A 23193-nucleotide genomic window follows, 5' to 3' on the forward strand; every position below is an offset into this window, starting at 1 on the left:
TATTTGTCACAGAACTGTTGTGTTAAATAGCAAATGTGTCTACTCTGGTCTTGGCATGCGCACTCTAGCCGACTGCTCGCAAATACAGTGAGGGTAAACTGTGCGGGTAGCTAGTCTACATGATAAGAGTGAGAATATTTTTATTTGTCAAATGGCAGTCAAGCATTGATCATCATGTCAGCAGAATAATCATCTGTAGTTTTTAAATTTGAACGTTTAAATGTAACCTTTTATTTAACTAGGCAAGTCCGTTAAGAACAAATTCTTATTTACAATGACGGCCTACCCTGGCCAAACCCGGACGACGCTGGGCTGATTGGGCACCGCCTCAATCACGGCTGGATGTGATACAGCCTGGATTCGAACCAGGGAGTCTGTAGTGACACCTCAAGTGTAAAACAAATTTGTGCGCAACATTTTGTGTGTGTGGAAAAATTCTGGGATCTTTTATTTTAGATCATGAAATATGGGACCAACACTTTACATGTTGCATTTATATTTTTTGTGTGTGTGTGTGTGTGTGTGTGTGTGTGTGTGTGTGTGTGTGTGTGTGTGTGTGTGTGTGTGTGTACAATTGAAGTCAAAGTTTACATACACCTTAGCCAAATACATTTAAACTCAGTTTTTCACAATTCCTGACATTTAATCCTAGTAAAAATTCCCTGTCTTAGGTCAGTTAGGATCACCACTTTATTTTAAGAATGTGAAATGTCAGAATAATAGCAGAGAGTGATTTATTTCAGCTTTTATTTCTTTCATCACATTCCAGTGGGGCAGAAGTTTACATACACTCAATTAGTATTTGGTAGCATTGCCTTTAAATTGTTTAACTTAGGTCAAACGTTTCGGGTAGCCATCCACAAGCTTCCCACAATAAGTTGGGTGAATTTTGGCCCATTCCTCCTGACAGAGCTGGTGTAACTGAGTCAGGTTTGTAGGCCTCCTTGCTCGCACGGGGATGCTGCCACCCCCGTGCTTCACAGTTGGGATGGTGTTCTTCAGCTTGCAAGCCTCCCCCTTTTTCCTCCAAACGTAACGATGGTCATTATGGCCAAACAGTTCTATTTTTGTTTCATCAGACCAGAGGACATTTCTCCAAAAAGTACGATCTTTGTCCCCATGTGGAATTGCAAACCGTAGTCTGGCTTTTTTATGGCGGTTTTGGAGCAGTGTCTTCTTCCTTGCTGAGCGGCCTTTCAGGTTATGTCAACATAGGACTTGTTTTACTGTGGATATAGATACTTTTGTACCCGTTTCCTCCAGCATCTTCACGAGATCCTTTGCTGTTGTTTTGGGATTGATTTGCACTTTTCGCACCAAAGTACCTTAATCTCTAGGAGACAGAACACGTCTCCTTCCTGAGCGGTATGACGGCTGCGTGGTCCCCTGGTGTTTATACTTGCGTACTATTGTTTGTACAGATGAACGTGGTACCTTCAGGTGTTTGGAAATTGCTCCCAAGGATGAACCAGACTTGTGGAGGTCTACAATTTTTTTCTGAGGTCTTGGCTGACTTCTTTTGATTTTCCCATGATGTCAAGCAAAGAGGCACTGAGTTTGAAGGTTGGCCTTGAAATACCTCCACAGGTACACCTCCAATTGACTCAAATTATGTCAATTAGCCTATCAGAAGCTTCTAAAGCCATAACATAATTTTCTGGAATTTTCCAAGCTGTTTAAATGCACAGTCAACTCAGTGTATGTAAACTTCTGACTCACTGGAATTGTGATACAGTGAATGATAAGTGAAATAATCTGTCTGTAAACAATTGTTGGAAAAATGACTTGTGTCATGCACAAAGTAGATGTCCTAACCGACTTGCCAAAACTATAGTTTGTTAAAAAGAAATTTGCTTGGTGGTTGAAAAACGAGTTTTAATGACTCCAACCTAAGTGTATGTAAACTTCCGACTTTAAGTGTGTGTGTGTGTGTGTGTGTGTGTGTGTGTGTGTGTGTGTGTGTGTGTGTGTGTGTGTGTGTGTGTGTGTGTGTGTGTGTGTGTGTGTGTGTGTGTGTGTGTGTGTGTGTGTGTGTGTGTGTGTGTGTGTGTGTGTGTGTGTGTGTGTGTGTGTGTGTGTGTGTGTGTGTGTGTGTACTGATTTCCTGATATGAAATGTAACTCAGTAAAATCTTTGAAATTGTTGCGTGTTTGTATTTTTGTTAAGTATATAGATAAAGGAAGAGAAGCTTAGGCTAGCCCCAGAGAGAGCGAGAGATGGAGATATGCCGGCGGCATGCTACGATACCAACATGCATCTCTTTATCCTTGTCAAATAGGCTACTGTGTAAAGATATAGGCCTACAGAAAATCAAATTTTTCGATCACAATATTTTTTATAAAGATAAGTGTTATATTATTAAATTATAGGATTAACTCTGGTAGGCTTAAAACATTCTTCCTCACCTCAAGATCATCTGTCGGAGTCCGATGCAGTGCAGGTGCGCACTGCCTTCATATCATAGGCCTGCAGTATAATAGGCTAATAGCCACACCAAACCTTCACAATAGTTAATATCAAAAGTAAGTCGAGCCATTAGTTTATTTGGAAAATATGAGCAGATATTATATCACAGCAAACACAACATTACAGCTGGAACTTAATTTGTCCAAGGAAAATGGCTCAACAGAAGCAAACAAAACACTTGGGAACTGGTTTAAACCTATGAAGGAAGGCTAGTGCCTACCGTACCCAAGAAATGACAGCAATAGGCAAATGTTATTTATTTTACAAAAGGCCTATTTATTTTACAAAAGGCCTATCTTAAACTAAATACTGGGCACAATTAAAAAGACAGCTTGAACTTAATTTAGCCAATGAAAATGTCCCAACAGAATGAAACAACACCTTTTGCATAATTAAAGAACTGGTTGAGATTAATAAGTAGGCCTACAATAATAATAATGATGATGATGATAAAACAAATGATTCTAAATACAAAAAAATTCAAGTTTCACAATTGCATCCTATCTGAATAGTGAGTTGCACAGTAGCCTACATTTAGGCATTTGTGTGATATTAAAAAATGCTCTGTCTTCTAAATTAAACGCAATGGCCTTTTCCCCCCCCCCCCCCCCAGACCCTGCAAAAATAAAACATCCCCAAAAACATGTATGATCAATTGTATGCCACTACTCAAATGCGATTATAGATGCATGCAATGCTTTACTATAAAGGGGATTTTTCTCCCCCCGCACACCCCTCCTTCCAGCACCCGCAACTCAAATCATCACATTGTATTTATCACTTGCGCCGAATACATGTGTAGACTTGACCGTGAAAAGCATCTTACCGCGGCTACGCTGGTGGGTGGAGTAGACTGATACCTGGCGGTGCGCTGCTCATTTCATGGCCATGCGGTGCGGCCTGCAGCCCAAGGCGTCCTGCTGTAATGGACACTCTCAGATGGAGATAAGGAGACACACTATACTAGAGCCCAGCACTGCACGGAGTTGAGAAGGCCAGGCCAGCGCAAACTAATACCACAGTGCTGTGAGTTACTCATCTGGTAGTCACCTGGAAGGCCAGAACAAGGAGAGGAGCCTGCCTTGTCCTCATAATGTTGCTATTTTAAAGTACAGCAGTAGGTAGTGGTAATGCTCGAGTTTCAGACATCCTCTGGACAACTTCTGAGGTGTTTATATCACAGTGTTTATATCTGAGGTGTTTATATCTATGTTCAGACTGTCATTAACATCCACGTGAGTGTCCAGCCTGCTCATAGTTTTTTTGTTGTTGCTTCCCTCTCATCTGTTTTATTTTTCCACTGTCATGTTCCATACAACGTCTCTTGATATCCCAGTGTTCATTTGCACAATCACCATTAGGGCAGTGGTGTCAGGTGTGCTGTTTGGATGGTACACAGCAGGGCTTGAGATGTGATGTTTATCAGTACATCAGATATCAGGTGAAGGGAGCAATGGGGGGAGGGGGCATGTATTTTAGCAGTCACTAGGTTGTGTGTGTGTGTGTGTGTGTGTGTGTGTGTGTGTGTGTGGTGAAGGATGAGGTGGACTTGGCATCCCTGAATCTAGATGCCAGTGACTGAGGCTTCACTTATTAAAGTGCTGATTAGCAGATACAGGCGGCTGGGGGGGTGGCTGGGTTGGTGTGTGTGTGTGTGTGTGTGAAAAGGATGACTGGCTTAATGGCCAGCGGCCCCAATGGTAACATGGCTTGCTGTGCGTCAGCAAGCTGCTGCCCTGGGTGCTGGTGAAAGGACCGTCTCAGCGGGCGAGCCCTCCTCCCCAGTATCAGCTGCACAGGCCTCGCCTCCTCTCCCCTCAGACTGCCCTGCTCCCTGCGTCATCACCAGCCACCACAACACCGAGGTGCTGCCACTACCTGTTCTCACCCCTAGCCTGCCTGTCTATGTCCAGCCTGTCTCTCTCTATCCAGCCTGTCCTCTCTGTGTCCAGCCTGTCTCTCTCTCTCGTCCAGCCTGTCTCTCTCTCTCTGTCCAGCCTGTCTCTCTCTCTCTGTCCAGCCTGTCTCTCTCTCTCTGTCCAGCCTGTCTCTCTCTCTCTGTCCAGCCTGTCTCTCTCTCTCTGTCCAGCCTGTCTCTCTCTGTGTCCAGCCTGTCTCTCTCTGTGTCCAGCCTGTCTCTCTCTGTGTCCAGCCTGTCTCTCTCTGTGTCCAGCCTGTCTCTCCCTGTGTCCAGCCTGTCTCTCCCTCTGTCCAGCCTGTCTCTCTCCTAGTCCAGCCTGTCTCTCTCTCTGTGTCCAGCCTGTCTCTCTCTCTGTGTCCAGCCTGTCTCTCTCTCTGTGTCCAGCCTGTCTCTCTCTCTGTGTCCAGCCTGTCTCTCTCTGTGTCCAGCCTCTCTCTCTCTGTGTCCAGCTTGTCTCTCTCTGTGTCCAGCCTCTCTGCAGAGCTGGAAAATGAATGTGGTAGCCAGCGCTCTGTTTGTTTGTAGACGATCATGGTGGAGTGCTTTCACATATTCTGCAATGTAAGCATCCTCACTGTTTTGTTTATTATGTGAACAGCCTATGACGTCTTTTAATAGATAACAATGGATCCCACGGTCTTGACAGATGAAAGAACAATGTGATACCTGGGTTTGCACCTAGAAAAACAAAAGGTCATGGGCTGACATGTTGATACATGGTCACTGAGGGGGAGGTATGTTTAGTCGGGGGCCAGTCCAGTGATGGCTGTGAGGCTGTCTGCTAGCCTCGCTGTGAACTTTGCGTCTTCCAGGACTGTGATGTCACTATGCCCCTGCGTTCAGTGGCTGCAATGTTCCAATGACACTTGGTTGCCATGCCAGCGGTGCAGACACCCTCATGAGAAGGCCAGCTCGCTGTTCCCTTCCATATAATAACAGCTATTTATATCTATTTGACAGCCCTGCTTGCTGGAGGCGAAGCAAAAAAAGGAGAGAGGGAGGGTGAAATAAAATCCAGTCAGATATCTGCCTGCCTGTGTGAGAACATATATGGAGGAGAAACGCCACGTTGTAGAATTAATAAATATGTGTCTGCGTGATTGGAATAATTAATGTTTCAGATTGGCCTCACATTATGGGAGAAGGATTGTGTGTGCGTGTGGGAGTGCATACATGTGTCTGAAACTGCTTAATCTCCCCAGTGTTCTACCACAGTCCAAACATCAAAGACCGTAAAGCCCGCTTAGGGCTGTGGCGGTCATGGCATTTTGTCAGCCGGTGATTTGTCAAGCAAATAACTGCCGGTCTCACAGTAATTCACCGTTAATTAACATAAACACGTTTAGCATATCTCCTGGCTTCCACACATAACCTACAAGCCACTGATGCTGACCTTTTGGAACATCTACAGTTTAAAAAGTCTAATAAATCCATGTTGCCTACACCATCACAATAAATCCATGTAGCCTACACCATCACAATAAATCCATGTTGCCTACACCATCACAATAAATCCATGTTGCCTACACCATCACAATAAATCCATGTAGCCTACACCATCACAATAAATCCATGTTGCCTACACCATCACAATAAATCCATGTTGCCTACACCATCACAATAAATCCATGTTGCCTACACCATCACAATAAATCCATGTTGCCTACACCATCACAATAAATCCATGTAGCCTACACCATCACAATAAATTCATGTTGCCTACACCATCACAATAAATTCATGTTGCCTACACCATCACAATAAATCCATGTTGCCTACACCATCACAATAAATCCATGTTGCCTACACCATCACAATAAATCCATGTTGCCTACACCTTCACAATAAATCCATGTAGCCTACACCTTCACAATAAATCCATTATTTATTTTCGACAGTTCTAAAGAAACATGATATGAAGACAATGCAGTCTATTTCAGAAGAACAGAGTAGCATACTCTGAGTTGTCCTTATGTTAGGCCCTGATCTGGCTATGCCATATGGCTGTGGGCTACACTAGTTCATTTAGCAGACAAGATTTGCTTAGAATTCCATGGCATTATTTTATAGTAGGAAGAATGCAATTGAACATAGCTGAATAAAATCGATCGAAAGTATATTTTTTCCAAACAATTTGAGGGAGTGCGCACATACGGCTCCACTGTGTTGAGCTTTCAACTTTAGTTGTGATACAAACGTTGGGCTAAATGTTTAGATTTTTAATAACTTCTAAGGCTGCATGGTGCGACTCTAATGATGATTTGAAAAAGTAAAACTTTGTTTTTTTTGTGCAGGCTGCACACATCATCAGTCTCTCATTCATAATTTGACAAGCACTTGATAATGCCTCGAATTTCCCGGCGGCATCCCCTTTGTTATGCTGTAATGACCCCTAAAGAAATCCATGCCTTTTGCGGCCAGTGACCGTCGTGCCCTTGGGCTGAATATAATAATTGTAATTCCCTTCTGCGTGCTCTTAAGCACCTCTCACTCACATGGCACTCCCAGATAGCTCAATTCTTATTAGCCAATGCCCGTCTCGTGATCGGCTCCTTCTCACAGGTTACAAGTGAAGACAGACACATCAGGGACGCAACTGCTCGCATCCTTATCCAATTCCGAGGCGCATATTGAAGATGTTGGAAGAACTGTCCACATTTACTTAAGTCAGCCAACAAAATGAGCAGGACTAACGAACAGCAAAAGCACTAGCCTATGTCAATTTACTATCCCCCATAGTACAAAAGTTGACCTATTCTGTGCAAGAAATAAATATTCCAAACATAGTCAAGGAGATTGTGGAATGCGATAGAGCTCAAATTAATACAACCGCTAGCATCAAAAAATATTCTTTAAGCAATTAGGCTGATACAACAGATCAGAACTTCTAGCTTAAAATGTTGATTAACTATCAGGCTATTTCTTCACATAAGTGCAGCAATGCGCACACGAATGTTCCAAAATGCTATCAATTAGTGGGAAAACGCCATTCTCAAAAGTGACTGCAAATGAGATTATGCATATAATGCTTTTCTTATAAAGATGCATTTTTATGGTGAAAATTATCTTCCCCAAACTTGAAACTCACGCGTTGCTTATGTATACCAGTTATGCTCTACACCCGCAGTGCTAGCTGTGCCACCAGAGATTCTGGGTTCGAGCACAGGCTCTGCCCGCCGCGACCGGGAGGTTCATGGGGTGACGCACAATTGGCCCAGCGTCGTTCGGGTTAGGGAGGGTTTGGCCGGCAGGGATATCCTTGTCTAATCGCGCACTAGCGACTCCTGTGGCGGGCCGGGTGCAGTGCACGCTGACACGGTCGCTAGGTGTACGGTGTTTCCTCTGACACATTGGTGCGGCTGGCATCCGGGTTGAATGTGCGCTGTGTCAAGAAGCACTGCAGCTTGGTTGGGTTGTGTTTCGGAGGACGCATGGCTCTCGACCTTCGCCTCTCCCGAGTCCATACGAGAGTTGCAGCGAGACAGTAACTACTACCAAGTATCATTCACAAGTGATAGGCTAATATTGTCACCCATCAGATTACAATTTTTTTGTTCTTTTTTTGTACCTTTTTATTTAACTATTTTAACTAGTCAGTTAAGAACAAATTCTTATTTACAATGACAGCCTACTCCGGCCAAACCCTAATCCGGACGACACTGGGCCAATTGTGTGCCGCCCTATGGGACTCCCAAGCATGGCCGGATGTGATACCAGGGTCTGTAGTGATGCCTCTAGTACTGAGATGCAGTGCCTTAGACCGCTGCGCCACTCGGGAGCCCAATTACATATTCTTGATTTAATCTTGTCTTTACATATACTAAATAATATGTGTCAAATGTGTTTTGATTTAGAATGGACCATTATCATGCACCTGTCTCAAAACAGGGGCAGGGGGGAAAAATACATGTCATCTATGCACTTAAATAGCGAATGGAGGACGCTTTTCCTGTGAAAAGCTAATGGGAACATCCTCCTTTTAATAGAGGCCATCAACTCTCTTTTCTCATACAATTGCATAGCCTATAGAAATGTTGCAAAGCACGAGCTCATGGGCCCTCATGAAGTGTTTGATTAGATTTTCGATTACATTTGCATTGATGTCAGAGTGATTTAGAATGAGAATAGAGTCCTGAGTACCAGGCAGTTAGCAAGTTTGGTAGGCTACTAATGACCAGCAGCAGCATCAGAGCTTGGAGAAGCCAAGTTACCGTGACTAAACGGTCAGATGGAATTTGACTGCCGTCATGACTCGTGGCCGCCGGTGTGGCGGTAATACGATCACCGTAACAGCCCTAAGCATGCTCCCTCATTGTCTCTTGGGCAGCCATGTTTGTTTTATAGGATTTTATTTTTTTGGGCCTTGTCCAATATTTGATAAGGGGCTTTGGATCTGCTAAATCTCCAGCATAGACATACTGTAAACATGGCTTGGCATTGTCAGTGGCTGTCTTATTCTGGCTTTCATTTACCAGTGAATATAGTGTCTATTGTAGGTTTTCTGTTTAGTTAATCAGTTGTTAAATGATTTGCATGTGCAAGGACATTTTTTTAATGGAAGTATGACGCACAGAGAAGAATTCAGCAACATATAATCAGAGTCTGATTAAAATGTCTAATTAATGTATCCCTGGTATTTCATGTTTTCTATGTACTATTTCTGCAAAGAACGAGTGCACATACAAATTGTGCAGGCCATAATTGCTGTAGTTATGTTCGACTGTCCATTAGGCTCATGGGTCTTTTCAATTCACCTATATTTTCCTGTCACGCTAAACTACACAGTTGATAACAACTCAGGGAAGAGTAGTAGATATCCTACAGGCCCCAGCTCTGGCCTGCTCCCAGCTAGCTTATCCAGGCTCATCTCCTCTCTTCTCACTAACCTGCCCCTCCCTTATCTGTTGTGTGGCCCTCTCTGTTTCCCCCTGCAGGTAAAGCTGATGAAGTACATCTGTAAGCAGCTGCAGTGTAAGCAGAAAGTGCCAGAGACAGAGAGGCCTCAGGCCTTAGACAGTTACCCACGGCTGGGGGACTGGCTGCGCACCATCAACCTGAGACCTGAGCTCATTGAGGTAAGTTCTAGAAGTGTATGCGTGAAAAGTATGCGATTACAAAAAAAAATCAGAGTTTGCTTAATTTACTATCATCTTAAATGAAGATATTAAATTTTTTTATTATATTTATGCAACTTTCCATGATGTGGACAGTATGTGTACTTAGAATATAGCTATTATTTTCTTTCTCAAATGGCACGGATAATTTAAATAGCAGCCAACCGGTGTCACTGTTGATATCCTATGGCGGGTCGTGATTCGTTGAAGTTAACTAACAGAAAGTGTTTTTTTTTCTCCCTTTTCCGTGATGGCAGCCTCCTGAAATCAACAGCCGCCATTCCAAAATATAGCTATAAGCCTTCAATAAGTTTTCATCTAACCAACCATGTGTAGGTTGTTCCATATTTCCGTGTGACCTTTGAATAGTGTTAGTTTAAACAGCGCTACACCTCAAACATTTGCCCCCTGTACAGTTAATTTCTGCGGGATATCAATGGACGATTAACAAAAAAAGTCTAGCTGTCTTCTACAAGTGTCCTCTAACCAGTGATGTACTAATTATTCCCAGATTTCATGTGGTTTTTGAGCTGTGTTAGTTTTAACAGGACATGCAACATCATCTCCTCTCTCTCTCTCTCTCTCTCTCTCTCTCTCTCTCTCTCTCTCTCTCTCTCTGTTCTCTCTCTCTGTCCTCTCTCTCTCTGTCCTCTCTCTCTCTCTCTCTCTCTCTGTCCTCTCTCTCTCTCTCTCTGTCCTCTCTCTCTCTCTCTCTCTCTGTCCTCTCTCTCTCTGTCCTCTCTCTGTCTCTCTCTGTCCTCTCTCTGTCCTCTCTCTCTCTCTCTCTCTCTGTCCTCTCTCTCTCTGTCCTCTCTCTCTCTCTGTCTCTCTGTCCTGTCTCTCTCTCTGTCTCTCTGTCCTCTCTCTCTGTCTCTCTGTCCTTCTGTCCTCTCTCTCTGTCCTCCCCCTCTCCCCCCTCTCCCCCCTCTCTCTGTCCTCCCCTCTCTCTCTCTCTGTCCTCTCTCTCTCTCTCTCTGTCCTCTCTCTCTCTGTCCTCTCTCTCTGTCCTCTCTCTCTGTCCTCTCTCTCTGTCCTCTCTCTCTCTCTCTGTCCTCTCTCTCTCTCTGTCCTCTCTCTCTCTCTCTCTCTCTCTCTCTGTCCTCTCTCTCTGTCTCTCTGTCCTGTCTCTCTGTCCTCTCTCTCTGTCCTCTCTCTCTCCCCCCTCTCTCTGTCCTCTCTCTCTCTCTCACACACATCTCCTCCCCCTAACTCCTCCCCCTAACTCCTCCCCCTAACTTCTCTCTCTCTGTCCTCTCTCTCTGTCCTCTCTCTCTGTCCTCTCTCTGTCCTCTCTCTCTGTCCTCTCTCTCTCCTCTCTCTGTCCTCTCTCTCTCTCTCTCTCTCTCTCTCTCTCTCTCTCTCTCTCTCTCTCTGTCCTCTCTCTCTCTGTGTCCTCTCTCTCTCTGTCCTCTCTCTCTGTCCTCTCTCTCTCTGTCCTCCCTCTCTGTCCTCTCTCTCTGTCCTCCCCCTCTGTCCTCCCCCTCTCCCCTCTCTCTCTGTCCTCTGTCCTCCCCCTCTGTCCTCCCCCTCTCCCCTCTCTCTCTGTCCTCCCCCTCTCCCCCTCTCTCTGTCCTCCCCTCTCTCTCTCTCTCTCACACACATCTCCTCTCTCTCTCTCTCTCTCTCTCTCTCTCTCTCTCTCTCTCTCTCGCTCTCAACCACACCACTGTTGGCTGCTGCTTTACTGTATCTGCATGCCTCCCCAGGCATTATGTACTAGCTAGGCTGGGGCCAGGCCTGGAGAGGGCATGGCAGAGTGGTGCTCTGTTCTCCACTTACCAGTGTTGTTTTAGCTGAGAGTCTCCTGTCACATTCCTCACACTCTGGATGGACCCCAGATACAGCACCATCAAATCCACAGAATGTGCAGTCTCTCTCTCATGTTGTCTCTCTGATGCTCTCTCTCTCATCTCTCTTACGTTGTCTCTCTCTCTCATGTTGTCTCTCTGATGCTCTCTCTCTTATCTCTCTTACGTTGTCTCTCTCATCTCTCTTACGTTGTCTCTCTCATCTCTCTTATGTTGTCTCTCTCTCATGCTCTCCCTCCATCATTTGCTCTATTTTTACTCATTGGCCAGTGGTCTGTCTGTGCCCTGTGAACAAACGGCAAGCAGGATAGGACAGAAATGCAGGCTACTAAATACCAGGGATGCCAGCGTGCTTTTGTGCTTATAGTGGAGCTTTATGATGTCCTCTTCCATCCAACAAGTTCCTGTTACAGTACAACTCCCATCAGTCAGCCATTGAAGCAGTTTTGCTGCTACATCCTGGGTGCTGTGACCCACCTCACTGACAGTGTGAACCATAGAATTAGGAATTACAATACTAGGATCTCTATGGTGTGAACCATGAAGGCACAGCTGACCCAGAATCCACCAGTGCTGCATGCCTGCACGCTCACTGTTTGGGGGTGTACTCAGCCAAGAAGGGAGCTTGTCTCTTTGTATTCATTATGTACATAATATTACATAACCAGCCGATCTGTGGATATTAGGTTGAGAGCTTCTTGCAGGTCTGTATTTTATGGGCTTAATTGCAAGTGATGCAAAAAGCCTCCTTGTGACAGCCCTCCTGTAAGCCTTCCAACTGGGTGAGCCTGCTTCTACACGTTGCATGTTACCTGGAACGATAGTCGAACATATCTGTAAGCAACTGAATGTTTTTTTGTTACTCGAAAAGGAACCTCTCTGGAGTATGTTCTTGCCTTAGATACAGTATTTCCAGAAAAATCTTCTCAGCTTGTTGAGGATGGTGAGACAATGGTTTCAGCTCTAAGGTTAAAGGGTTCATTCTCATCCACACAATATGCTTCAGGCCAGTAGGGGGTGGACAAGGTGTTCCTCTCCTCTTGGCTCAGTGATCACACCTGTGTTGAACTGTGAGGTGAGGGTTAGACCTGGCCAGTGAGTCACCTGTCCTGGGCTAGCCAGGCTGACATCAGAACTTTACGGGGAGCAGGCAGACCCCCAAAAAAAAAGATGAACAGAGCAATGTACAAAGAGATCCTTGATGAAAACCTGCTCCAGATTGCTCAGGACCTCAGACTGGGATGAAGGTTCACCTTCCAACAGGACAATGATCCTAAGCACACAGCCAAGACAACACAGGAGTGGCTTCGGGACAAGTCTCTGAATGTCCTTGAGTGGCCAAGCCAGAGCCCGGACCTGAAAATAGCTTTGCAGCGACGCTCCCCATCCAACCGGACAGAACTTGAGAGGATCTGCTGAGAAGAATGGGAGAAACTCCCCAAATACAGGTGTGTCAAGCTTGTAGCGTCATACTCAAGAAGATTCGAGGCTGTAATCGCTGCCAAAGGTGCTTCAACAAAGTACTGAGTAAAAGGTCTGAATACTAATGTAAATGTGATATTTAAGTAGTTTTTTTATATAAAAACCTGTTTTTGCTGTGTCATTATGGTGTATTGTGTGTATATTGATGGGGGAAAAAATACTATTTAATCATTTTTAGAATAAGGCTGTATGTAACGTAACAAAATGTGGAAGAAGTTCAATCAAATAAAAAAATTGGCACATGCGCGGAATACAACAAGTGTAGACTTTACCGTGAAATGCTTACTTACAAGCCCTTAACCAACAGTGCAGTTCAAGAAGAAGAAAATATTTACCAAGTAGACTAAAATGAAAAGTAATAATAAAAGTAACACAATAAGAATAAGGAGGCTATAAACAGGGGGCACCGGTACCGAGTCAGTGTGCGGGGGCACAGGCCAGTCGAGGCAATCTGTACATGTAGGTGGGGGCGAACTGACTATGCACAGGTAACAAACAAACAGCTAGTGTACAAAAGGGAGGGGGGGGACGGGGGACGGGTCAATGTAAATTGTCCGGGGGCGATTTTATGATTTGTTCAGCAGTCTTATGGCTTAGGGGTAGAAGCTGTTGAGGAGCCTTTTGGTCCTAGACTTGGCGCTCCGGTACCGCTTGCTGTGCGGTAGGAGAGAAAACAGTCTATAACTTGGGTGACTGAAGTCTCTGACAATTTTATGGGCTTTCCTCTGACACTGCCTAGTATATAGGTCCTGGATGGCAGGAAGCTTGACCCCAGTGATGTATTGGGCCGTTCACACTACCCTTTAATGCGCCTTACGGTCAGATGCCGAGCAGTTGCCATACCATGGTGATGCAAACGGTCAGAATGCTCTCGATGGTGCAGCTGTAGAACCTTTTGAGGATCTGGGGACCCATGCCAAATCTTTTCAGTCTCCTGTGGGGGAAAAGGTTTTGTCGTACCCTCTTCATGACTGTCTTGGTATGTTTGGACCATGATAGTTCGTTGGTGACGTAGACACCAAGGAACTTGTAACTCTCGACCCGCTCCACTACAGTCCCGTCAATGTTAATGGGGGCCTGTTCGGCCCGCCTTTTCCTGTAGTCCACGATCAGCTCCTTTAGTCTTGCTCACACTGAGGGAGAGGTTGTTGTCCTGACACCACACTGCCAATTCTCTGACCACCTCCCTATAGGCCGTCTCATCATTGTCGGTGATCAGGCCTAGCACTTTTGTGTCGTCAGCAAACTTAATGATGGTGCTGGGGTCGTGTTTGGCCACGAATACAGGAGCGGAATACAGGGAGGTGAACAGGGAATACAGGAGGGGGCTAAGTACACACCCCTGAGGGGCCCAGTGTTAAGGATCAGCGTGGCAGACGTGTTGTTGCCTACTCTTACTACCTGGGGGCGGCCCGTCAGGAAGTCCAGGATCCAGTTGCAGAGGGAGGTGTTTAGTCCCAGAGTCTTTAGCCTAGTGATGAGCTTTGTGGGCACTATGGTGTTGAACACTGAGCTGTAGTCAATGAACAGCATTCTCACATAGGTGTTCCTTTTGTCCAGGTGAGAAAGGGCAGTGTGGAGTGCGATTGAGATTGCGTCATCTGTGGATCTGTTGGGGCGGTATGTGAATTGGAGTGGTCTAGGTGTCCGGGAGGATTCTGTTGATGTGACCCATGACCAGCCTTTCAAAGCACTCATGGCTACAGACATGAGTGCCACGGGGCGGTAATCATTTAGGCAGGTTACCTTCACTTCCTTGGGCACAGGGACTATGGTGGTCTGCTTAAAACATGAAGGTATCGCAGACTCGGTCAGGGAGAGGTTGAAAATGTCAGTGAAGACACTTGACAGTTGGTCTGCGCATGCTTTGAAAACACGTCCTGGTAATCCGTCTGGCCCAGTGGCTTTGTGAATGTTGACCTGTTTAAAGGTTTTGTTCACATCGGCTACCGAGAGCGTTATTACACAGTCATCCAGAACAGCTGGTGCTCTGGTGCATGCTTCAGTGTTGCTTGCCTCGAAGCGAGCATTAAATGCATTTAGCTCGTCTGGTAGGCTCACGTCAGTTGGCAGCTCGCATCTGGGTTTCCCTTTGTAGTCCGTAATAGTTTTCAAGCCCTGCCACATCCGACAGGCGTCAGAGCCGGTGTTGTTGGATTCAATCTTAATCCTGTATTGATGCTTTGCTTGTTTGATGGTTCGTCTGAGGGCATAGCGGGATTTGTTATAAGTGTCCAGATTAGTCTCCCGCTCCTTGACAGCGGCAGCTCTAGCCTTTAGCTTGATGCGGATGTTGCCTGTAATCCACGGCTTCTGGTTGGCATATGTACGTACAGTCACTGTGGGGATGACGTCATCGATGCACTTATTGATGAAGCTGATGACTGAGGTGGTGTATTCCTCAATTTCATCGGAAGAATCCTGGAACATATTCCAGTCTGTGCTAGCAAAACAGTCCTGTAGTGTAGCATCCGTGTCATCTGACCACTTCCGTATTGCGCGAGTCACTGGTACTTCCTGCTTTAGTTTTTGCTTGTAAGCCGGAATCAGGAGGATATAATTATGGTCTGATTTGCCAAATGAAGGGCAGGGGAGAGCTTTGTATGCATCTCTGTGTGTGGAGTAAAGGTGGTCTAGGATTTTTTTCCCCTGGTTGCACATGTGACATGCTGGTAGAAATGAGGTAAAAACGGATTTAAGTTTACCTGCATTAAAGTCCCCGGCCACTAGGAGCGCCGCTTCTGGGTGAGTATTTTCTTCTTTGCTTATGGCCTTATAGAGTTGGTTGAGAGCGGTCTTAGTGCCAGCATCGTTTTGTGGTGGTAACTAGATGGCTACGAATAGTACAGATGAGAATGCTCTTGGTAGATCTACGCGGTCTACATCTTATTATAAGGTGCCTAGTGCGGGGCGGCAGGTAGCGTAGTGGTTAGAGCGTTAGACTAGTAACCGAAAGGTACAAGCTGACAATGTACATATCTGTTGTTCTGCCCCTGCCCCTAGGCCCCTAGGCCATCATTGAAAATAAGAATTTGTTCTTAACTGACTTGCCTAGTTAAATAAAGGTAAAAAAATTAAAATAAATAAGGTACTCTACCTCAGGCAAGCAATACCTCGAGACTTCTTTAACGTCTTGGGGCTATGTGGGACGCTAGCGTGCCACCCGTGGTGCACCCTATCAACAGCAGATGCATTTCAAGAGCGGCAAATTTGAAACCAAATAAATGTCAAAATTCAAATTTTTCAAACATACAACTATCTTACACCCTTTGAAAGATAAACATCTCCTTAATCTAACCACGTTGTCCGATTTCAAAAAGGTTTTACGGCGAAAGCATAAAGTTAGATTATGTTAGGAGAGTACATTGACAATAGCTGTGTGTAATGTTTTGTCAATTCAAAGACAGGCGTCACCAAAACCATAAAACCAGCTAAAATGATGCACTAACCTTTAACAATCTTCATCAGATGACACTCCTAGGACATTATGTTAGACAATACATGCATTTTTAGTTCTATCAAGTTCATATTTATATCCAAAAACAGCGGTTTACTATGGCGTTGATGTTCAGGAAATCGTTTCCCTCCAATAACCGGCAGTCAAGTCAGCACCACAAATTAAATAATTAAAATTAGAAAACATTGGTAAAATATTATATTGTCATTTAAAGAATTATAGATTTACATCTCTTGAACGCAATCAACTTGCCAGATTTAAAAATAACCTTACTGGGAAATCACACTTTGCAATAATCTGAGCACTGCGCCCAGAAAAATACGCGTTGCTATACAGACAAACGGCCATGTTGGAGAGATCTAAAATCGAAAATACTATGTAAATAATCCATTACCTTTGATTCTCTTCATCAGATGTCACTTCCAGGAATCCCAGGTCCATAACGAATGTAGTTTTGTTCAAAAAAAGCTCATCATTTATGTCCAAAAAGCTCCGTGTTGTTAGCACATGATCTAAGCCAGCCGCACTTCTCGTCATGAACGAGGGGAAAAAATATATTTACGTTCGTTCAAACATGTCAAACGTTGTATAGCATAAATCATTAGTGCCTTTTTTAACCAGAACATGAATAATATTCAAGGTGGACGAATGCATTCTCTTTTATAACGTATTGGAACGAGGGTACCCAACATGAACTCGCGCGCCAGAGTCTAATCGGCCATCACCGTTCCAAGGCTCTTGTTCGGTCAGATCTCACAGTAAAAGACTCAAAACACTTTGTAAAGGCTGGTGACATCTAGTGGAAGCAATAGGAAGTGCCAAAACATTAATCAACCCCTGTGTGTTTCAATGGCATAGGCTTAAAGGTAATTCAACACATCAGGTATCCACTTCCTGTCAGAAAATGTCTCAGGGTTTTGCCTGCCAAATGAGTTCTGTTATACTCACAGACACCATTCAAACAGTTTTAGAAACTTTAGGGTGTTTTCTATGCATATAGAATAAGTATATGCATATTCTAGTTACTGGGTAGGATTAGTAACCAGATTAAATCGGGTACGTTTTTTTTATCCTGCCGTGAAAATACTGCCCCCTAGCCCCAACAGGTTAATATTAGACATCGCGCACCAGCTGTTATTGACAAAAAGACACACACCCCCACCCCTCGTCTTACCAGAGGTAGCGTCTCTGTTCTGCCGGTCCATGGAAAATCCCGCTAGCTCTATGTTGTCCGTATCTTCGTTCAGCCACGTCTCGGTGAAACATAAGATGTTACAGTTTTTAATGTCCCGTTGGTAGGATAATCTTAATCGTAGGTCATCCATTTTATTGTCCAATGATTGCACATTAGCGAGAAGAATGGAAGGCAGTGGGAGTTTACTCGCTCGCCTCCGGATTTTCAGAAGGATGCCTGATCTGCAGCCCGTTTTTCGGCGTCTTTTCTTAACGCGAAAGGCATGGATCTGGGCCTGTTCCAGTGAAAGCAGGATATCCTTTTCGTCGGACACGCCGGACTTGTTAAAGGAAAAAGTTTCTTCCGGTCCGCGGTGAGTAATCGCTTTTCTGATGTCCAGAAGTTATTTTTGCTCATAAGAGACGGTAGCAGCAACATTATGTACACAATAAGTAAAAAAATAAGTTACACAAAATGCAATAAAATAGCACAATTGAGTTTCTGTGTCTTCCTCCTCGTGCAGCTTGTTGTCTGGCCTCTTGTCTGGGTGGGAGGCTCCAGGGGGCTTTGGCCAGTCAGTCAGTACTTACTGGTCTCTGCTCCTTGCCTGGCCTGGCTTGTTCTGGCCTGGACTGTCCTGCTCTGTGGACATAACTGGAGTTACACATATGGGCTGGCTGGCTGGCTGGCTGGCTTTGGTTTATGAGAATGAACAATGATCACCTTTGTGTCTAGCATAGGCGAGTTGGATTCTAGCATACTCGTGTAAGATGTATACGGTTTGTATGTTTCTCTGTCACATGTTGTACTGTATGGAGAGGTGTGACTGGATACTGTGTGGACGTACTAATAACTCACCCCCCCCCCCCCCCGACCTTGTCTCTTTCTTCTCCTCTCTCCAGGCAGTGCCCGTGAAACTGTCCCTGGATGCCTTGCTGCAGATGCCAGGTTCTCAGGTGCAGGAGACCGTGAGGAGTCTGGGCTCCACTTCAGAGGAGTGTGCCAGGCTCACCGCTGCCCTCTCCTGCCTGAAGAGTGCCACTGAATCAGGTGGGTGTCTGTCTGTCTGTACCCTGGAGAGTCTGCCTGATCTGCCATGTCAGTCTGGGGTCTCTGTGGGGTTTTACTGACTGTTGGACTCGGCTGTTTCTGCTCTATTAGCCCCGTCAGCAGCAACAGGGTGCCACCCTGGGTAAGGTTATGTTGTAGGACAGAAGACACTCGGTTGAGGGTTGGAAGACTGATTGGCGTGTGGTAGTGGTCTGTTACCCTGTTCTGTGTCTCCCCTACAGATGGGGAGCTGAGAGAGGATGGGGGACTCTGGTTCTCTGAGCCCACCCGGCGAGACAGTGGCTCTCTGCTGCTGCCTGCCGACCAGCTGATGGGGGGGATGGGGGGTCCGATGCGCCCCCACAGCCCCTCTCCCCTAGCTCGGCCCCCCACCACCCCATCCACTCCCTCCACCCCCTGCACCGCCTGTGCCCAAACCAGGTTCGGCTCCGTGTCTGCAATGCCCGGTCCCGAGGCCCATGGGTCGTACATTTACGCTGACAGCCCCTTCACAGACCCCTTCCCCCTCTCCGCCGCCCATCAGGGGCGACTCTATGGCCACACCTCCACCCCGCCCATCACCCCGCCCTCCAAGAGGCGCCACAGGCTGAAGCCCCCATGCACCCCGCCGCCGCCCTCCCGCAAGGTGCTGCACCTCCTTCCCAACATCACCCTGACCCGCAGCAAGAGTCACGAGTCCCAGCTGGGGAACCGCATCGAGGAGCCGCCCACCAACAAGTAGGTCACTTCCTGCCCCCCATGCTTTGTGAGAGTTCCAGTCCATTATTTACATTTACATTTTAGTCATTTAGCAGACGCTCTTATCCAGAGCGACTTACAGTAGTGAATGCATACATTTCATACATTTCCTCCCCCCCCCCGTACTGGTCCCCCGTGGGAAACGAACCCACAACCCTGGCGTTGCAAACACCATGCTCTACCAACTGAGCCACACATGACCTAGGGTTATGCTGTCTGACAGTGTTGCTGGAGGCACAGAATTTCAACTGATCCAGTCCATTTGACAGTAATCATAGTGGCCCACTCGACAAGAGATTTGTGAAAGATTATTTTGCTTGGCAACGCATGTGAGGTCATCATGACCAGTGTCTGGGCAGTTTTCCACAATGCTCAAAATCTTGGAACCGGTTTGTATATGGGACACACTTCTGTCCTTCCTTATTATGATGTTACAACTGAAGCACAGGGCTTTTCACACACACACACACACACACACACACACACACACACACACACACACACACACACCACATCCTTCCCATTGCTGCCTTAATGTGTTCAGTATAAGGCCAGAGCTAATCCCCCACAGATTCCCTGAGATTGAGTCATTTCTAAGGCACGATTCTCAGAGGGCAAGACACAGAAACACACACACACTTTTCCCACACAGACATACATACACATACAGTACTAACACATATCCATAATATCCTGTTCATTTGTAAATGTACAGTGCCTTGCGAAAGTATTCACCCCCCTTGGCATTTTTCCTATTTTGTTGCCTTACAACCTGGAATTAAAATAGATTTTGGGGGGGTTTGTATCATTTGATTTACACAACATGCCTACCACTTTGAAGATGAAAAATATGTTTTATCGTGAAACAAGAAATAAGACAAAAGAAAACAGAAAACTTGAGCATGCATAACTATTCACCCCTCCAAAGTCAATACTTTGTAGAGCCACCTTTTGCAGCAATTACAGCTGCAAGTCTCTTGGGGTATGTCTCTATAAGCTTAGCACATCTAGCCACTAGGCTTTTTGCCCATTCTTCAAGGCAAAACTGCTCCAGCTCCTTCAAGTTGGATGGGTTCCGCTGGTGTACAGCAATCTTTAAGTCATAACACAGATTCTCAGTTGGATTGAGGTCTGGGCTTTGACTAGGCCATTCCAAAACATTTAAATGTTTCCCCTTAAACCACTCGAGTGTTGCTTTAGCAGTATGCTTAGGGTCATTGTCCTGCTGGAAGGTGAACCTCCGTCCCAGTCTCAAATATCTGGAAGACTGAAACGGATTTCCCTCAAAACTTTCCCTGTATTTAGCGCCATCCATCATTCCTTCAATTCTGACCAGTTCCCAGTCCCTGCCGATGAAAAACATCCCCACACATGATGCTGCCACCACCATGCTTCACTGTGGAGATGGTGTTCTCGGGGTGATGAGAGGTGTTGGATTTGCGCCAGACATAGCGTTTTCCTTGACGGCCAAAAAGCTCAATTTTAGTCTCAACTAACCAGAGTACCTTCTTCCATATGTTTGGAGACTCTTCCACATGCCTTTTGGTGAACACCAAACGTGTTTGCTTCTTTTCTTCTTTAAGCAATGGCTTTTTTTCTGGCCACTACATATGGACGTACCACTTTTCCGTTAGAATTTATTTTTAACAAGTTTCTTTTTTTAATTTCACTTCACCAATTTGGATTATTTTGTGTATGTCTGTTACATGAAATCCAAATAAAAATCCATTTAAATTACAGGTGGTAATGCAACAAAGTAGGAAATAATGCCAAGGGGGTGAATATCGTTGCAAGGCACTGTAGCATTAGTGATGAAAAGCTCAGCCGTAATGAATGGAACCTGACTAGATGGAAGTATTTAAACAGGACTGATAATATAGCTTAATGATACATACATAGACTATATACTTTATATAGAAGTAGACCGTATGACCACAGACCTATCATGTGAGGACACTGATGAGTGTGACCGGGGGCATAGGGAGGCACAGGCCTTTTCCACTGTGTATAGAGCCCAGAGAGAGCAGGCAGGAAGGCAGTGGGGCTGCCTGCTGCCTGATCAGCACTCTGCATTCCTGACCCAGTGCCAGGCAGAGGACGCTCAGCCCTTTGGCCTGTGCTCTGCTGTGGTGGAAGTTGTGGCTGAGTGCCCTGTGCCAAGACCTGCTGTTAATGTCTCCCTCCTTCCCTATCTGCCTCTCTGCCTCGCTCCTCTCCTCTCTGCCACTTGCATAACATGGCTGGTACAGGATAGCCATTAAATGATTGTCTTTGGTGATCTGTATGGTGGCCCATTTGGGATTGTGATTGAGTAATCTAGTGTTGACTGTGTTGAGATGGGGGTGTGGGAGCAGCAGCGGGCCACTGTACTGACGTCCCAGTGTGTTATTTTTTCCCCTCAGGTGTGCGAAGCAGAATAAGTTGTTCCTCAACGTTCAGATCAATGGGAATGGCTGTGAGGACTCACCCTCCCGTTCCCCCCACCTGTCTGCCCGCACCCCCGGGGCTTCCACCCCTGCCCCCGCCACCGCCCCCTACACCCTACCCGGCACCCCTACCCTGATGGAGGAGCATTCATCCCACCTCAAGAGTGAGTTCACACACGTCTACTTTCCCCACTTAGGCTATATGTAAGGAATCTTCCTTTGAGTAGATTGGTAAATGCATGGTGAACTACTCTGATAGAATGGACCCTTTGTCTATGTGTGCTCTCTGTAAAGAAATTATTTATTTTCCAGTAACTGGCTGGAGGGCCACAGTAGCCGTCCCAGTTTGGCTCAGAGGCAGTGTGTGTTTCAGTCGGTAGATTGCTGGGGTTGTTCCATCTCGGGGCTGTGATGTGGGGGAGAGTTCTCTGACCCCATCGCTTGTATTGATGACATTACTCCTCCACTTTATTTGACAGCTTAGAGATAAATCTAATACTCCCACAAATTTGTGTCTTTGAGAGTGACTGACTGAGTGAGTGATTGTGTGTTGAGTGTGTGTTGAGCGAGCAAGTGTGTGTGTGGGTTGAGCATGTGTGTTGTGTGTTGAGTGTGAGTGTGTGTGTTGAGCGAGTGTGTGTGTGTTGAGCGTGTGAGTGTGTGTTGAGCGTATGTGTTGAGCGAGTGAGTGAGTGTGTGTGTTGTGTGTTGAGCGAGTGTGTTGTGTGTGTGTTGTGTGTTGAGAGTGTGAGCATGTGTTGAGTGTGTGTGTGTTGAGCATGTGAGTGTGTGTTGAGCATGTGAGTGTGTGTTGTGCGTGTGTGTGTGTGTGTGTGTGTGTGTGTGTGTGTGTGTGTGTGTGTGTGTGTGTGTGTGTGTGTGTGTGTGTGTGTGTGTGTTGAGCGAGTGTGTGAGCGAGTGTGTTGAGCGTGTGAGCGAGTGTGTTGAGCGTGTGAGTGTGTGTTGAGCGTGTGTGTGTGTGTGTGTGTGTTGAGAGTGCGAGAGTGTGTTGAGTGTGTGTGTTGAGCGAGTGTGTGTGCGTGTGTTGAGCGTGTGTTGAGCGTGTGTTGAGAGTGTGAGCATGTGTTGAGTGTGTGTGTTGAGCATGTGAGTGTATGTTGAGCGTGTGTGTGTTGAGTGTGTGTCTGTTGACCGTGTGAGTGTGTGTCTGTTGACCGTGTGAGTGTGTGTTGACAGTGTGTGTGCTTTTGCGTCCGTATCTTTCCAGAATGATTTATGTGTAGGAGATTCACCTACCGACCAACGTCAATAGGTCTCACTTAAATTTGTTCTAACTTGTAAAATGAACAGTAAATGTTTTTCATTGGTTTTGGCACATACTGGTGGGGTTGAACAATTCTGGGAACTTCCAGGAGTCTTCCAACCAGGATTTCTGGAAATGTTGGAAGTTTGGGAAAAGAACCAGAATTGAGCATTTCCCTGAGTACCACTCATTTCGTTTTGATACTAGCCTCTAAACTTCATAGAACATGTGCAGTTTTTGTGCTAATACTCAATTTTAAACACATCCTCCTC

The 23193-nt window shown here is 45.8% G+C and overlaps 1 protein-coding gene across 3 annotated transcripts in view; it reads left to right on the plus strand.

The window, feature by feature from the left end:
- Positions 1 to 23193, plus strand: part of ksr1a (kinase suppressor of ras 1a) — a 46796-nt gene that overhangs the window by 15786 nt on the left and 7817 nt on the right. For all 3 annotated transcript variants that reach the window (XM_014196740.3, XM_014196742.3, XM_014196743.3), the window contains exons 2-5: positions 9322 to 9462; positions 18325 to 18472; positions 18715 to 19210; positions 21634 to 21821. In XM_014196740.3, coding sequence (XP_014052215.1) covers positions 9322 to 9462; positions 18325 to 18472; positions 18715 to 19210; positions 21634 to 21821 — 973 coding nt within the window. The remainder of the gene's footprint in view (positions 1 to 9321; positions 9463 to 18324; positions 18473 to 18714; positions 19211 to 21633; positions 21822 to 23193) is intronic.

This window comes from Salmo salar, chromosome 04, assembly GCF_965601325.2.
Source record: "Salmo salar chromosome 04, fSalSal1, whole genome shotgun sequence".
Lineage (NCBI taxonomy): Eukaryota > Metazoa > Chordata > Actinopteri > Salmoniformes > Salmonidae > Salmo > Salmo salar.